General features: G+C 38.4%; 1 protein-coding gene across 1 annotated transcript in view; it reads left to right on the top strand.

Moving 5' to 3' along the window:
* LOC128661578 (dynein axonemal heavy chain 5-like) overlaps nucleotides 1-17,711 on the top strand; it is a 671,317-nt gene that overhangs the window by 546,957 nt on the left and 106,649 nt on the right. Inside the window, 1 exon segment of the mRNA XM_053715820.1 lies at nucleotides 14,395-14,773. Within this exon segment, the coding sequence (XP_053571795.1) occupies nucleotides 14,395-14,773 (379 nt within the window).

Here is a 17,711-nt window from a genome sequence, read left to right as displayed (position 1 = left end):
TTGCATATTTGAATACAATGGTCTTCCTCTAGGGCATCTATTTCATAGGTTCTCTGTTATCGGTCGTAGAGATTTCTTCTCCTACCTCCCTTTTCAGATCGACGATATACTCTTATATACCATTACCTCTACTGATTCTCGTTTCAGTACTGGTTTGGCTATCTACTATATGTAGATGAGTGTCCTGGGGTAAGTAAGTCTTAATTTTTGTGACACTCTAAGCTATGGTTGGGCACTTTATATGTAAAGTTCTAAATATATGTCTTTAAACTTATATTTGCCATGATTCAGGATAATCAGTATTCCTTCATTCAGACTGTCAGTTTCATTATTTGGGATAATGCATATGAATAAATATTTTTTTCTTACCTTGAAAATTTTCAAATGGACTATTTTTCCCTGTGGGCTGTTAGGCTCGTGGGGGCAGAAAATGCTTCATTTTATTGCGTCATTTTTGGCACAAACTTTTTTTGGCGCAAAAATTTTGTCATTTCCGGCGTCGTAGTTGACGCCGTAAATTGTTTGTAGTTACTTCATTTTTTTGACACTTGTGTATTCAGACGTTTTTTTGCGCCAAAAAATGTGGGCGTCGGTTTTGAGGTCAGAGGATGTGGCGTCATACTTGGCGCCAAAAAATATGGGCGTTGTACTTGGCGCCAATAATGTGGGCGTTATCCTTGGCGCCAAAAAATGTGGGCGTCACTCTTGTCTCCACCTTTTTTTCACATTATTTCAGTCTCATTTTTCATTGCTTCTGGTTGCTAGAGGCTTGTTCATTTGGCATTTTTTCCCATTCCTGAAACTGTCATTTAAGGAATTTGATAATTTTGCTTTATATGTTGTTTTTTCTATTACATATTGCAAGATGTCTCAACCTGACCCTGGATCAGAATCTACTTCTGGAAAGACGCTGCCTGATGCTGGTTCTACCAAAGTTAAGTGCATTTGTTGTAAACTTTTGGTATCTGTTCCTCCGGCTGTAGTTTGTGATAACTGTCATGATAAACTTTCTAATGCAGATTGTATTTCCATTGGTAATAATCCATTACCTGTTGTTGTTCCTTCAACATCTAATGTTCAGGATGTCCCTGTTAATGTAAAAGAATTTGTTTCTAAATCTATTAGGAAGGCTCTGTCTGTTATTCCTCCTTCCAGTAAATGTAAAAGGTCTTTTAAAACTTCTCATATTTCAGATGAATTTTTAAGTGACCGCCATCATTCTGACTTATCTGTTTCTGATGAGGATCTATCTGGTTCAGAAGATTCAGCTTCAGATATTGACACTGATAAATCTTCATATTTATTTAAGATGGAGTTTATGCGTTCTTTACTTAAAGAAGTGTTAATTGCATTAGATATGGAGGAGTCTAGTCCTCTTGATACTAAATCTACTAAGCATTTAAATTCGGTTTTCAAACCTCATGTAGTTATTCCAGAAGTTTTTCCAGTTCCTGATGCTATTTCAGAAGTAATTTCTAGGTAATGGAATAGTCTGGGTACTTCATTTACTCCTTCTCAAAGGTTTAAGAAATTGTATCCTGTGCCATCTGATAGATTAGAGTTTTGGGACAAGATCCCTAAAGTTGATGGGGCTATCTCTACTCTTGCTAAACGTACTACTATTCCTACGGTGGATAGTACTTCCTTTAAGGATCCTTTAGATAGGAAGCTTGAATCATTTCTAAGGAGAGCTTATTTATGTTCAGGTAATCTTCTTAGACCTGCTATTTCTTTGGCTGATGTTGCTGCAGCTTCCACTTTCTGGTTGGAGGCTTTAGCGCAACAAGTGTCAGACCATAATGCTTATAGCATTGTTAAACTTCTTCAACATGCTAATAACTTTATTTGTGATGCCATTTTTGAAATCATTAGAATTGATGTCAGGTATATGTCTTTAGCTATTTTAGCTAGAAGAGCTTTATGGCTTAAATCTTGGAATGCAGATATGACTTCTAAGTCAACTTTGCTTTCTCTTTCTTTCCAAGGTAATAAATTATTTGGTTCACAGTTGGATTCTATTATTTCAACTGTTACTGGGGGGAAAGGAACCTTTTTGCCTCAGGACAAAAAATCTAAAGGTAAATTCAGGGCTGCTAATCGTTTTCGTTCCTTTCGTCAGAATAAGAAACAGAAGCCTGACCCTTCCCCTAAAGGAACGGTTTCCGTTTGGAAACCTTCTCCAGTCTGGAATAAATCCAAGCCTTTTAGAAAGTCAAAACCAGCTCCCAAATCCGCATGAAGGTGCGGCCCTCATTCCAGCTCAGCTGGTAGGGGGCAGGTTACGATTTTTCAAAGATATTTGGATCAATTCGATTCACAGTCTTTGGATTCAGAACATAGTTTCACAAGCGTACAGAATAGGTTTCAAGGTAAGACCACCTGTGAGAAGATTTTTTCTTTCTCGCATTCCAGTAAACCCAGTGAAGGCTCAGGCATTTCTGAAATGTGTTTCAGATCTAGAGTTGGCTGGGGTAATTGTGCCAGTTCCAGTTCTGGAACGGGGTCTGGGGTTTTACTCAAATCTATTCATTGTACCAAAGAAGGAGAATTCCTTCAGACCAGTTCTAGATCTAAAAATATTGAATCGTTATGTAAGGATACCAACTTTCAAAATGGTGACTATAAGGACTATTCTGCCTTTTGCTCAGCAAGGGCATTTTATGTCCACAATAGATTTACAGGATGCATATCTTCATATTCCAATTCATCCAGATCACTATCAGTTTCTGAGATTCTCTTTTCTAGACAAGCATTACCAGTTTGTTGCCCTTCCGTTTGGCCTAGCAAAAGGTTCTCGGTGCCCTTCTCTCTGTAATCAGAGAACAGGGTATTGCGGTATTTCCTTATTTGGACGATATCTTGGTACTTGCTCAGTCTTTACATTCTGCAGAATCTCATACGAATCAACTTGTGTCGTTTCTTCAAAGGCATGGTTGGAGGATCAATTTACCAAAGAGTTCTTTGATTCCTCAGACAAAGGTAACCTTTTTGGGCTTTCAAATAGATTCAGTGTCCATGACTTTGTCTCTAACAGAAAAGAGACATCTGAAGTTGGTTTCAGCCTGTCGAAACCTTCAGTCTCAATCGTTCCCTTCGGTAGCTTTGTGCATGGAAATTTTAGGTCTCATGACTGCTGCATCGGACGCGATCCCCTTTGCTCGTTTTCACATGAGACCTCTTCAGCTTTGTATGCTGAACCAGTGGTGCAGGGATTATACAAAGATATCACAAATAATATCCTTAAATCCCAATGTTCGATCTTCTCTGACTTGGTGGTTGAATCACCATCGTCTAATTCAAGGGGCTTCTTTTGTTCATCCAACCTGGACTGTAATCTCAACAGATGCGAGTCTTTCAGGTTGGGGAGCTGTATGGGGATCTCTGAGAGCGCAGGGGGTTTGGGAATCTCAGGAGGCAAGATTACCAATCAACATTTTGGAACTCCGTGTGATTTTCAGAGCTCTTCAGTTCTGGCCTCTTCTGAAGAGAGAATCGTTTATTTGTTTTCAGACAGACAATGTCAAAACCGTGGCGTAGGTGGGACTCACAGTCCTCAAGCTATGAAAGAAGTATCTCGGATACTTGTATGGGTGGAATCCAGCTCCTGTCTAATCTCTGCGGTTCACATTCCAGGTGTAGACAGTTGGGAAGCGGATTATCTCAGTTGCCAGATGTTACATCCGGGCGAATGGTCTCTTCACCCAGAGGTATTTCTTCAGATTGTTCAAATCTGGGGACTTCCAGAAATAGATCTGATGGCCTCTCATCTAAACAAGAAACTTCCCAGGTATCTGTCCAGATCCAGGGATCCTCAGGCGGAAGCAGTGGACGCGTTGTCACTTCCTTGGAATTATCATCCTGCCTATATCTTTCCGCCTCTAGTTCTTCTTCCAAAGGTGATTTCCAAAATTCTAATGGAATGTTCGTTTGTACTGCTGGTGGCTCCAGCATGGCCTCACAGGTTTTGGTATGCGGATCTCATTCGGATGGCCAGTTGCCAACCTTGGACACTTCCGTTAAGACCAGACCTTCTATCTCAAGGCCCATTTTTCCATCAGGATCTCAAATCATTAAATTTGAAGGTATGGAAATTGAACGCTTGATTCTTAGGGGGGTAGTTATCAAGCCGTCTACTTTTCTGGCTTCGCCGGCCCAATACGTCCGCCTAAGCTCGCCTACCTTCGCCGCCGCGGACCTTGAATATGTTCGCCTAAGTTATCAAATAAAGCTGTCAAAAACCCGCGGGGCGATGAGCAGCGGACTGTGAGAGTTATCACTCATCCGATCTCGCTGCCCTTCGGCTTTTTCCCAGCTTTATTGCTAGCCTGTCACTAAGCACTCACACTAAACTACACTGTTCTACCCCCTATACCGGCGCCCCCGGAGGCCCCCGCAACTAAATAAAGTTACTAACCCCTAAACCGCCGCTCCTAGACCCCGCCGCAAGTCTTATAAATGTATTAACCCCTAAACCGCCGCTCCTAGACCCCGCCGCAAGTCTTATAAATGTATTAACCCCTAAACCGCCGCTCCCGGACACCGCTGCCACCTACATTATACCTAGTAACCCCTATCCTGCCCCCCCTATACCGTCGCCCTCTATTATAAAATTATTAACCCCTATCCTGCTGATCCCGCACCTCTCCGCAACTAAATAAATAGTTTAACCCCTAAACCGCCGCTCCATGAACCCGCCGCAACCTATAATAAATTTATTAACCCCTATCCTGCCCCCCACTACGCCGCCGCCACTGTAATAAAATGATTAACCCCTAAACCTAAGTCTAACCCTAACCCTAACGCCCCCCTAACTTAAATATTAATTAAATACATCTAAATAAATTAACTCTTATTAACTAAATGAATCCTATTTAAAACTAAATACTTACTTATAAAATAAACCCTAATATAGCTACAATATAAATAATAATTATATTCTAGCTATCTTAGGATTTATATTTATTTTACAGGTACCTTTCAATTTATTTTAACCATGTACAATAACTATTAAATAGTTATTAACTATTTAATAGCTTACCTAGCTAAAATAAACTGAAATTAACCTGTAAAATAAAAACTAACCTAAGTTACAATTACACCTAACACTACACTATACTTTAATAAATTATTCCTATTTAAAACTAAATACTTACCTGTAAAATAAACCCTAAGATAGCTACAATATAATTAATAATTATATTATAGCTATCTTAGGATTTATATTTATTTTACAGGTAACTTTGTATTTATTTTAGCTAGTTAGAATAGTTATTAAATAGTTATTAACTATTTAATAACTACCTAGCTAAAAGAAATACAAAATTACCTGTAAAATAAATCCTAACCTAAGTTACAATTAAACCTAATACTACACTATCATTAAATTAACTAAATAAACTACCTACAAATAACTACAATGAAATACAATTACATAAACTAACTAAAGTACAAAAAATAAAAAAAGCTAAGTTACAAAAAATAAAAAATTAAGTTACAAACATGTTCAAAATATTACAACAATTTTAAGCTACTTACACCTAATCTAAGCCCCCTAATAAAATAACAAAGCCCCCCAAAATAAAAAAAATCCCTACCCTATTCTAAATTACATAAATTTCAAAGCTCTTTTACCTTACCAGCCCTTAAAAGGGCCATTTGTGGGGGCATGCCCCAAAAAGTTCAGCTCTTTTGCCTGTAAAAGAAAAATACAACCCCCCCCCAACATTAAAACCCACCACCCACATACCCCTAATCTAACCCAAACCCCCCTTACAAAAACCTAACACTAATCCCCTGAAGATCATCCTACCTTGAGTCGTCTTCACTCAGCCGAGCCACCGATGGAACTGAAGAGGACATCCGGAGCGGAAGAAGTTAATCCTCCAAGCGGCGCTGAAGAAATCTTCCATCCGATGAAGTCATCATCCAGGCGGCGCTGAAGAAGTCTTCGATCCGGCCGATGTCATCTTCAAAGAGGCGCTGAAGAGGTCTTCTATCCGGGCGAAGTCATCTTCCAAGCCGGGTCTTGAATCTTCCTTCCGCCGACGCGGAACCACCTTCTTCACCGACGGACTACGACGAATGACGGCTCCTTTAAGGGACGTCATCCAAGATGGCGTCCCCTCAATTCCGATTGGCTGATAGGATTCTATCAGCCAATCGGAATTAAGGTAGGAAAATCTGATTGGCTGATGGAATCAGCCAATCAGATTCAAGTTCAATCCGATTGGCTGATCCAATCAGCCAATCAGATTGAGCTCGCATTCTATTGGCTGATCGGAACAGCCAATAGAATGCGAGCTCAATCTGATTGGCTGATTCCATCAGCCAATCAGATTTTTCCTACCTTAATTCCAATTGGCTGATAGAATCCTATCAGCCAATCGGAATTGAGGGGACGCCATCTTGGATGACGTCCCTTAAAGGAGCCGTCATTCGTCGTAGTCCGTCGGTGAAGAAGGTGGTTCCGCGTCGGCGGAAGGAAGATTCAAGACCCGGCTTGGAAGATGACTTCGCCCGGATAGAAGACCTCTTCAGCGCCTCTTTGAAGATGACATCGGCCGGATCGAAGACTTCTTCAGCGCCGCCTGGATGATGACTTCATCGGATGGAAGATTTCTTCAGCGCCGCTTAGAGGATTAACTTCTTCCGCTCCGGATGTCCTCTTCAGTTCCATCGGTGGCTCGGCTGAGTGAAGACGACTCAAGGTAGGATGATCTTCAGGGGATTAGTGTTAGGTTTTTGTAAGGGGGTTTGGGTTAGATTAGGGGTATGTGGGTGGTGGGTTTTAATGTTGGGGGGGGGGTTGTATTTTTCTTTTACAGGCAAAAGAGCTGAACTTTTTGGGACATGCCCCCACAAATGGCCCTTTTAAGGGCTGGTAAGGTAAAAGAGCTTTGAAATTTATGTAATTTAGAATAGGGTAGGGATTTTTTTTATTTTGGGGGGGTTTGTTATTTTATTAGGGGGCTTAGATTAGGTGTAAGTAGCTTAAAATTGTTGTAATATTTTGAACATGTTTGTAACTTAATTTTTTATTTTTTGTAACTTAGCTTTTTTTATTTTTTGTACTTTAGTTAGTTTATGTAATTGTATTTAATTGTAGTTATTTGTAGGTAGTTTATTTAATTAATTTAATGATAGTGTAGTATTAGGTTTAATTGTAACTTAAGTTAGGATTTATTTTACAGGTAATTTTGTATTTCTTTTAGCTAGGTAGTTATTAAATAGTTAATAACTATTTAATAACTATTCTAACTAGCTAAAATAAATACAAAGTTACCTGTAAACTAAATATAAATCCTAAGATAGCTATAATATAAGTATTAATTACATTGTAGCTATCTTAGGGTTTATTTTACAGGTAAGTATTTATTTTTAAATAGGAATAATTTATTAAAGTATAGTGTAGTGTTAGGTGTAATTGTAACTTAGGTTAGGATTTATTTCACAGGTACATTTCTCTTTATTTTAGCTAGGTAAGCTATTAAATAGTTAATAACTATTTAATAGCTATTGTACATGGTTAAAATAAATTGAAAGGTACCTGTAAAATAAAAATAAATCCTAAGATAGCTAGAATATAATTATTATTTATATTGTAGCTATATTAGGGTTTATTTTAAAGGTAAGTATTTAGTTTTAAATAGGATTCATTTAGTTAATAAGAGTTAATTTATTTAGATGTATTTAATTAATATTTAAGTTAGGGGGCGTTAGGGTTAGACTTAGGTTTAGGGGTTAATAATTTTATTACAGTGGCGGCGGCGTAGTGGGGGGCAGGATAGGGGTTAATAAATTTATTATAGGTGGCGACGGTGTAGGGGGGGCAGATTAGGGGTTAATACATTTAATATAGGTTGCGGCGGGTTCAGGGAGCGGCGGTTTAGGGGTTAATACATTTATTATAGTTGCGCTGGGCTCCGGGAGCGGCGGTTTAGGGGTTAATATGTATAGAGTAGCTTGCGGTGGGCTCCGGGAGCGGCGGTTTAGGGGGTAATAACTTTATTTAGTTGCGGCGGTGTAGGGGGGGTCAGATTAGTGGTGTTTAGACTCGGGGTACATGTTAGGGTGTTAGGTGTAGACAGCTCCCATAGAAATCAATGGGATGTCTGTCAGCAGCGAACTTGTACTTTCGCTATGGTCAGACTCCCATTGATTCCTATGGGATCCGCCGCCTCCAGGGGTGGCGGATTGAAAACCAGGTACGCTGGGTCGTAAAAGTGCCGAGCGTACCTGCTAGTTTTTTGATAGCTAGCAAAAGTAGTGAGAATGTGCCGCACTTGTGTGCGGAACATCTGGAGTGACGTAAGAATCGATCTGTGTCGGACTGAGTCCGGCGGATCGAAGCTTACGTCACAAAATTCTACTTTTGCCGGTCTCGAGCCTTTGATAACTAAGGCGAATCAGCCTCGCCACAAATACGCTGCGGAATTCCAGCGTATTTGAGGTTGACGGCTTGATAACTACCCCCCAATGTCAGAGAGGTTTCTCTGACTCAGTAATTAATACTATGTTACATGCTCGTAAATCTGTGTCTAGGAAGATTTATTATCGAGTCTGGAAGACTTACATTTCTTGGTGTTCTTCTAATAAATTCTCCTGGCATTCTTTTAGAATTCCTAGAATTTTACAGTTTCTTCAGGATGGTTTGGATAAAGGTTTGTCTGCAAGTTCCTTGAAAGGACAAATCTCTGCTCTTTCTGTTCTTTTTCACAGAAAGATTGCTAATCTTCCTGATATTCATTGTTTTGTACAGGCTTTGGTTCGTATCAAACCTGTCATTAAGTCAATCTCTCCTCCTTGGAGTCTTAATTTGGTTCTGAGGGCTTTACAAGCTCCTCCGTTTGAACCTATGCATTCTCTGGATATTAAATTACTTTCTTGGAAAGTTTTGTTCCTTTTGGCCATCTCTTCTGCTAGAAGAGTTTCTGAGTTATCTGCTCTTTCTTGTGAATCTCCTTTTCTGATTTTTCATCAGGATAAGGTGGTGTTGCAGACTTCATTTCAATTTTTACCTAAAGTTGTGAATTCTAACAACATAAATAGAGAAATTGTTGTCCCTTCATTATGTCCTAATCCTAAGAATTCTCTGGAGAGATCTTTACATTCTTTGGATGTAGTAAGAGCTTTAAAATATTATGTTGAAGCTACTAAAGATTTTAGAAAGACTTCTAGTCTATTTGTTATCTTTTCTGGTTCCAGGAAAGGTCAGAAAGCTTCTGCCATTTCTTTGGCGTCTTGGTTTAAGTCTTTGATTCATCATGCTTATGTGGAGTCGGGTAAATCCCTGTCTCAAAGGATTATGGCTCATTCTACTAGGTCAGTTTCTACTTCCTGGGCTTTTAGGAATAAAGCAAAGCAGCAACTTGGTCTTCTTTGTATACTTTTACTAAATTCTACCATTTTGATGTTTTCTCTTCTTCTGAAGCAGTTTTTGGTAGAAAAGTACTTCAGGCAGCTGTTTCAGTTTGATTCTTCTGCTTATAATTTAAATTTTTTTCATTATTAAGTTTAAAACTTTTTGATTTGGGTTGTGGATTATTTTTTCAGCGGAATTGTCTGTCTTTATTTTATCCCTCCCTCTCTAGTGACTCTTGCGTGGAAGTTCCACATCTTGGGTATCTGCTATCCCATACGTCACTAGCTCATGGACGCTTGCTAATTACATGAAAGAAAACATAATTTATGTAAGAACTCACCTGATAAATTCATTTCTTTCATATTAGCAAGAGTCCATGAGACCCACCCTTTTTGTGGTGGTTATGATTTTTTTGTATAAAGCACAATTATTCCAATTCCTTATTTTTGATGCTTTCGCTCCTTTCTTATCACCCCACTTCTTGGCTATTCGTTAAACTGAATTGTGGGTGTGGTGAGGGGTGTATTTATAGGCATTTTGAGGTTTGGGAAACTTTGCCCCTCCTGGTAGGAATGTATATCCCATACGTCACTAGCTCATGGACTCTTGCAAATATGAAAGAAATGAATTTATCAGGTAAGTTCTTACATAAATTATGTTTTTGGCCGCCCGCTGGTATTTAGAGTCAGTCAGGAAAGGTTCTAACGCTCACTTTCCAGCCGCAACTTTTCCATACCGGAGATCCCCTTACGTCAATTGCGTATCCTATCTTTTCAATGGGATCTTTCTAATGCTGGAATTTTGAGTCTTGGCTGAAGTGAGCGTTAGAACGACAAAACTCCAACCGCAGAAAAAGTCAGGAGTTAAGAGCTTTATGGGCTAACGCTGGTTCATAAAGCTCTTAACTACTGTGCTCTAAAGTACACTAACACCCATAAACTACCTATATACCCCTAAACCGAGGTCCCCCCACATCGCCCCCACTGTAATACATTTTTTTAACCCCTAATCTGCCGACCGCACACCGCCGCAACCTACATTATCCCTATGTACCCCTAATCTGCTGCCCCTAACATCGCCGACACCTACATAATATTTATTAACCCCTAATCTGCCCCCCCCAACGTCGCCGCTACCTAACTTCACTTATTAACCCCTAATCTGCCGACCGGACCTCGCCGCTACTCTAATAAATGTATTAACCCCTAAAGCTAAGTCTAACCCTAACACTCCCCTAAATTAAATATAATTTAAATCTAATGAAATAAAATAAATCTTATTAAATAAATTAATCCTATTTAAAGCTAAATACTTACCTGTAAAATAAACCCTAATATAGCTACAATATAACGAATAATTATATTGTAGCTATTTTAGGATTTATATTTATTTTACAGGCAACTTTGTATTTATTTTAACTAGGTACAATAGTTATTAAATAGTTAATAACTATTTAATAGCTACCTAGTTAAAATAATTACAAATTTACCTGTAAAATAAATCCTAACCTAAGTTACAATTAAACCTAACACTACACTATCAATAAATTAATTAACTAAACTATCTACAATTATCTACAATTAAATCAACTAAACTAAATTACCAAAAAAAAAAAAAACACTAAATTACAAAAAAAAAAGATTACAAGAATTTTAAACTAATTACACCTACTCTAAGCCCCCTAAAAAAATAACAAAGCCCCCCAAAATAAAAAAAATGCCCTACCCTATTCTAAAATAAAAGGTTTACCTTACCAGCCCTTAAAAGGGCCTTTTGCAGGGCATTCCCCAAAGAAATCAGCTCTTTTGCATTTAAAAAAACATACAATACCCCCCAACATTACAACCCACCACCCACATACCCCTAATCTAACCCAAACACCCCTTAAAAACCTAACACTAAGCCCCTGAAGATCTTTCTACCTTATCTTCACCACGCCGGGTATCACCGATCCGTCCAGAAGAGGGTCCGAAGTCTTCATCCTATCCGGCAAGAAGAGGTCCAGAAGAGGGTCCGAAGTCTTCATCCTATCCGGCAAGAAGAGAACATCTGGACCGGTAGACAGGTTCATCCAGGCGGCGTCTTCTATCTTCATCCATCCGTCGCGGAGCGGGACCATCTTGAAGCAGCCGACGCGGATCCATTCCCTTCTTCCGGCGACTCCCGACGAATGAAGGTTCCTTTAAGTGACGTCATCCAAGATGGCGTCCCTCGAATTTCCGATTGGCTGATAGGATTCTATCAGCCAATCGGAATTAAGGTAGGAAAAATCTGATTGGCTGATTGAATCAGCCAATCAGATTCAAGTTCAATCCGATTGGCTGATCCAATCAGCCAATCAGATTGAGCTCACATTCTATTGGCTGTTGGCAGATTAGGGGTTAATAAGTCAAGTTAGGTAGCAGCGACGTTGGGGGAGGCAGATTAGGGGTTAATAAATATAATATAGGGGTCGGCGATGTTAGGGGCAGCAGATTAGGGGTACATAGGGATAATGTCGGTTGCGGCGGTGTGCGGTCGGCAGATTATGGGTTAATAATAAAATGCAGGGGTCAGCGATAGCGGGGGCGGCAGATTAGGCGTTAATAAGTGTAAGGTTAGGGGTGTTTAGACTCGGGGTACATGTTAGGGTGTTAGGTGCAGACTTAGGAAGTGTTTCCCCATAGGAAACAATGGGGCTGCGTTAGGAGCTGAACGCTGCTTTTTTGCAGGTGTTAGGTTTTTTTTCAGCTCAAACTGCCCCATTGTTTCCTATGGGGATATCGTGCACGAGCACGTTTTTAAAGCTGGCCGCGTCCGTAAGCAACGCTGGTATTTAGAGTTGAAGTGGCGGTAAATTATCCTCTACGCTCCCTTTTTGGAGCCTAACGCAGCCCTTCAAAGAATTCTAAATACCAGCGTTGTTTAAAAGGTGCGGGGGGGGGGGGGAAACACGCGTAGCTAAGCGCACCCCTTCTAACGCAAAACTCTAAATCTAGGTGATTGTTTGTTATATTATTGAGTAGACCCAGCAGATTGAAAATCTACATTTTATTTATGTAGCATGACATGCATGAAGGCTAAAAAAAAAGGAAAATAATAGAATCCATATATTTTACTCTATTTTTAGTAAATAATATTTTAACTATTAGAGTATGAGACTTTTAAAAAACAAAAAAAACAAAAAAGAACACACAAAAAAACAAACAACAAAAAAAAATATTATAAGATGAGTTTGGTTCTATAATTGCATCAGATAACCTTTCTAAAATAAGCATAAACTGAGAATAATAATTTTTTTTTTACTGAAATAAGCAATTATAGATCAAAAGGAAAAAAGTAATAATTTGCTATTTTACATTTCATATCATTATATATACAGTTAGCCACCACAAATCCGCAAGCACTACCCAGGTTCTGAACCAAAAATGGGCGGGCTCCTAAACTTACATTCCTTCTTTTCAAATAAAGATACCAAGAGAATTAAGAAAATTTGTTAATAGGAGTAAATTAGAAAGTTGGTTAAAATTGCATGCTCTATCTGAATCATAAAAGAAAAATTGGGGTTTCATATCCCTTTAAAATTAGTAGGTGTAAAACAGTTAACCTTGAATTGCTGTTCATTTTTTGAAGGTGTACAAGATTCCAAAAGAGGAATCTTAAAGGAATAGTCTAGTCAAAATTAAATGATTTCATGATTCAGATAGAGCATGCAATTTTAAAGGGATACTAAACCCACATTTTTTCTTTCGTGATTCAGATAGAGCATGAAATTTTAAGCAACTTTCTAATTAACTCCTATTATCAAATTGTCTTCATTCTCTTGGTATCTTTATTTGAACTGCAAGAATGTAAGTTTAGATGCCGGCCCATTTTTAGTGAACAACCTGGGTTGTCCTTGCTGATTGGTGGATAAATTAATCCACCAATAAAAAAGTGCTGTCCAGAGTCTGAAACAAAAAACTTAGATGCCTTCTTTTTCAAATAAAGATAGCAAGAGAACAAAGAAAAAATGATAATACGAGTAAATTAGAAAGTTGTTTAAAATTGCATGCTCTATCTGAATCACAAAGAAAAAATTTGGGTTCAGTGTCCCTTTAAGCAACTTTCTAATTTACTCCTAATATCATTTTTTTCCCGTTCTCTTGGTATCTTTATTTGAAAAAGCAAAAATGTAAGCATAGGAGTCAGCCTATTTTTGGTTCAACAACTGGGTAGCACTTTCTGATTGGTCTCTAAATGTAGCCACCAATCATCAAGCACTACCCAGCTGCTGAACCAAAAATGGGTCGGCTCATAAGCTTACATTCTTGCTTTTTCAAATAAAAATACAAAGAGAATGAAGAAAAATTGATAATAGGGATAAATTAGAAAGTTGCTTAAAATTGCATGCTCTATCTGAATCATGAAAGTTTAATTTTGACTAGACCATTCCTTTAACTATTTTGGTAATAATTTCCTATGTATACCACTTATGAAATTAGAAAATTAAAAGAAAAATGTATTTATTTCCCACAATTACATATTACAGTTTTGGTGTTATTTTCTAGACATCTGGCTGCATCAAGGGTTACTATTTCCTCACCTAACTATAATTTATCCATATGTGCCCAGATTGAAAAATCCTCTTTCAAATACGTTTTTTGTGCCTAAAATACTACTAATATGGAAACATGGGCCCTCATTTGCCCTTACTCAAATAAACCAATATTTATTTATTTGTAGACAGGATTTGAAAAATTCTGACAAACAGGAAAAAGTATATTTTCTAGAAAACAGTAAAAAAACTAAAAATAAACATAGGGATACTTTCAGGCGATTGCATTGGTCTCATTTTAGTCTAATTCAATAAGGATCAAGTATTTTTAGAAAAATAATCAGCTCCAAAGGGGTTTTCAAAGCTAATCACTGTAGTTGTTTCCTTTAGCAAGAGGGTTAATAAAAAACAAACCTAGTGGTTAAGAAAAAAGCTTTGGTTTCTTAAAGTCTAAAAATCCCCCTTTATCTCATTTATATGAATAATGTGTTTTTTATGTGTAATTTTTTTTTTCAAGGTCAGTGAAAAGTTGACGATTGCAGCAGAAACAGAATTGAAGATTAACACAGCTCGTGAGGAGTATCGCCCTGTGGCTACACGCGGCAGTATTCTTTATTTTCTTATTGTGGAAATGAGCCTGGTGAATGTGATGTACCAGACATCACTCCGTCAGTTCTTGGGCATTTTTGACATGTCAATGGAAAAATCTGCAAAATCACAGCTTACGTCTAAGAGAATTGCCAATATTATTGAATACCTCACTTTCGAGGTCTTTAAGTACACAGCGCGTGGGCTCTATGAAGATCACAAATTTCTCTTCACATTGTTGATGGCTTTAAAGATAGACTTACAAGCCAAGAAGATTTCTCATAATGAGTTTCAGACACTCATCAAAGGTACTGAGATAGCCTGGGTTTTTAGTTTCAGTGTTTTCTGATATTTACTTAAGCTTTTATATTTTAGTTTAGGCACACTATGTTTCTCTCAACTCTCTATGGTATTAGTTTAGGCATACTATGTTTCTCTCAACTCTCTATGGTATTAGTTTAGGCATACTATGTTTCATTCAACTCTCTATGGTATTAGTTTAGGCATACTATGTTTATTCAACTCTCTATGTTATTAGTTTAGGCATACTATGTTTACTCAACTCTCTATGGTATTAGTTTAGGCATACTATGTTTCTCTCAACTCTATATGGTATAAGTTTAGGCATACTATGTTGCTCTCAACTCTCTATGGTATTAGTTTAGGCATACTATGTTTCTCTCAACTCTCTATGGTATTAGTTTAGGCATACTATGTTTCACTCAACTCTCTATGGTATTAGTTTAGGCATACTATATTGCACTCAACTCTCTATTGTATTAATTTAGGCATACTATGTTTATTCAACTCTCTATGGTATTAGTTAAGGCATACTATGTTTATTCAACTCTCTATGGTATTAGTTAAAGCATACTATGTTTATTCAACTCTCTATGGTATTAGTTAAGGCATACTATGTTTACTCAACTCTCTGTTATTAGTTTAGGCATGCTATGTTTACTCAACTCTCTATGGTATTAGTTTAGGCAATCTATGTTAACTCAACTATCTATGGTATTAGTTTAGGCAATCTATGTTTACTCAACTCTCTATGGTATTAGTTTAGGCATACTATGTTTGCTCAACTCTCTATGGTATTAGTTTAGGCACACTATGTTTCACTCAACTCTCTAGGTTATTAGACTAGGCGCTAGCGACAAACCCTATGGATTTTCCGATTGGTTTTGCATCCGGTGACCTCACTGAGATACGGGTCAATCAGATCATGCATTAATGCCCAAGGACATATATATGCTCCAGAGAGTTCTGTTCTAATCAGTGCCATGGGCGCTGCAACCGCCTTTGGGAACCTAACTATGGGTCCCACCCCCGACAATGTACTTTTAAAGGTTCTCGGACAGACAGGACTGTTATCCAGTGGACATTTGTCTGTCAGATTATTATTTGTCGCACACGTATTCTGTCCAAGAACCTTTAAAAGCATGTCATGGTGGGTGGGACCCATGGTTAGGTTCCCAGAGGTGGTTGCGGCGTCAGAGGCTCTGATTAGAACAGAACTCTCTGGAGCGTATCTGCACTTGGGGCGTTAATGCATTATCTGATTGGCCCGTGTCTCTGTGAGGTCACTGAATGCACAACCAATCGGATAATGCATAGAGTTTGTCGCTAGCACCTCGTGTTATTAGTTTAGGCATACTATGTTTCACTCAACTCTCTATGGTATTAGTTTAGGTATACTATGTTTCTCTTGTTAAGTGTATCCAGTCCATGGATCATCCATTACTTGTGGGATATTCTCCTTCCCAACAGGAAGTTGCAAGAGGATCACCCACAGCAGAGCTGCTATATAGCTCCTCCCCTCACTGCCATATCCAGTCATTCTCTTGCAATTCTCAACAAAGATGGACGTAGTAAGAGGAGAGTGGTGTATTATAGTTAGTTTTTTAACTTCAATCAAAAGTTTGTTATTTTTAAATGGTACCGGAGTGTACTGTTTCATCTCAGGCAGCATTAGAAGAAGAATCTGCCTGTGATTTCTATGATCTTAGCAGAAGTAAGTAAGATCCATTGCTGTTCTCACATATTCTGAGGAGTGATGTAACTTCAGAGAGGGAATGGTGTGCAGGTTTTCCTGCAATAAGGTATCCTGGAATTTGCTAGAAAATGCTGCTGATACCGGATTAATGTAAGTAAAGCCTTAAATGCAGTGATAGCGACTGGTATCAGGCTTATTAATAGAGATACATACTCTTATAAAAGTGTAATATAAAACGTTTGCTGGCATGTTTAATCGTTTTTATATATGTTTGGTGACAAAACTTATTGGGGCCTAGTTTTTTTCGAAATGGCTGGTTTGATTTTTGCCTAGAAACAGTTCCTGAGGCTTTCCACTGTTGCAATATGAGTGGGAAGGGCCTATTTTAGTGCTTTTCTGTGCAGATAAAAATACTGACAGAGACATTCAGCTTCCCTCTGCATGATACAGGACATCTCTGAAGGGCTCAAAAGGCTTCAAAGTCGTGTTTGAGGAGGGTAACAATCACAGTAGACTGTGGCAGTTGTTGTGACTGTGTTTAAAAAATGTTTTTGTCATTTATTATTCTGTTTTTGTTATTAAGGGGTTAATCATCCATTTGCAAGTGGGTGCAATGCTCTGCTGACTTGTTACATACACTGTAAAAATTTTGTTAGTGTAACTGCCTTTTTTCACTGTTATTTCAAATTTTGTCAAAATTTGTTTCTCTTAAAGGCACAGTAACGTTTTTTATTTTGCTTGTTAACTTGCTTTAAAGTGTTTTCCAAGCTTGCTAGTCTCATTGCTAGTCTGTACAAACATGTTTGAAACAGAGGATACTTGTTCATTATGTTTAAAAGCCATGGTGGAGCCCCATAGGAGAATGTGTACTAAATGTATTAATTTCACCTTAAACAGTAAAGATCAGTCTTTATCTATAAAAGAATTGTCACCAGAAGGGTCTGTCGAGGGGGAAGTTATGCTGACTAACTCTCCCCACGTGTCGGACCCTTCGCCTCCCGCTCAAGGGACGCACGCTAATATGGCGCCAAGTACATCAGGGACGCCCATAGCGATTACTTTGCAGGACATGGCTGCAATCATGAATAATACCCTGTCCGAGGTATTATCCAGATTGCCTGAATTGAGAGGCAAGTGCAATAGCTCTGGGGTTAGACGAGATACAGAGCGCGTAGATGCTGTAAGAGCCATGTCTGATACTGCGTCACAATATGCAGAACCTGAGGACGGAGAGCTTCAGTCTGTGGGTG

This window comes from Bombina bombina, chromosome 5 (assembly GCF_027579735.1).
Source record: "Bombina bombina isolate aBomBom1 chromosome 5, aBomBom1.pri, whole genome shotgun sequence".
Classification (NCBI taxonomy): domain Eukaryota; kingdom Metazoa; phylum Chordata; class Amphibia; order Anura; family Bombinatoridae; genus Bombina; species Bombina bombina.
Note: the sequence above shows the minus strand (reverse complement) of the source record. Positions and strands in the feature narration are given on the sequence as shown.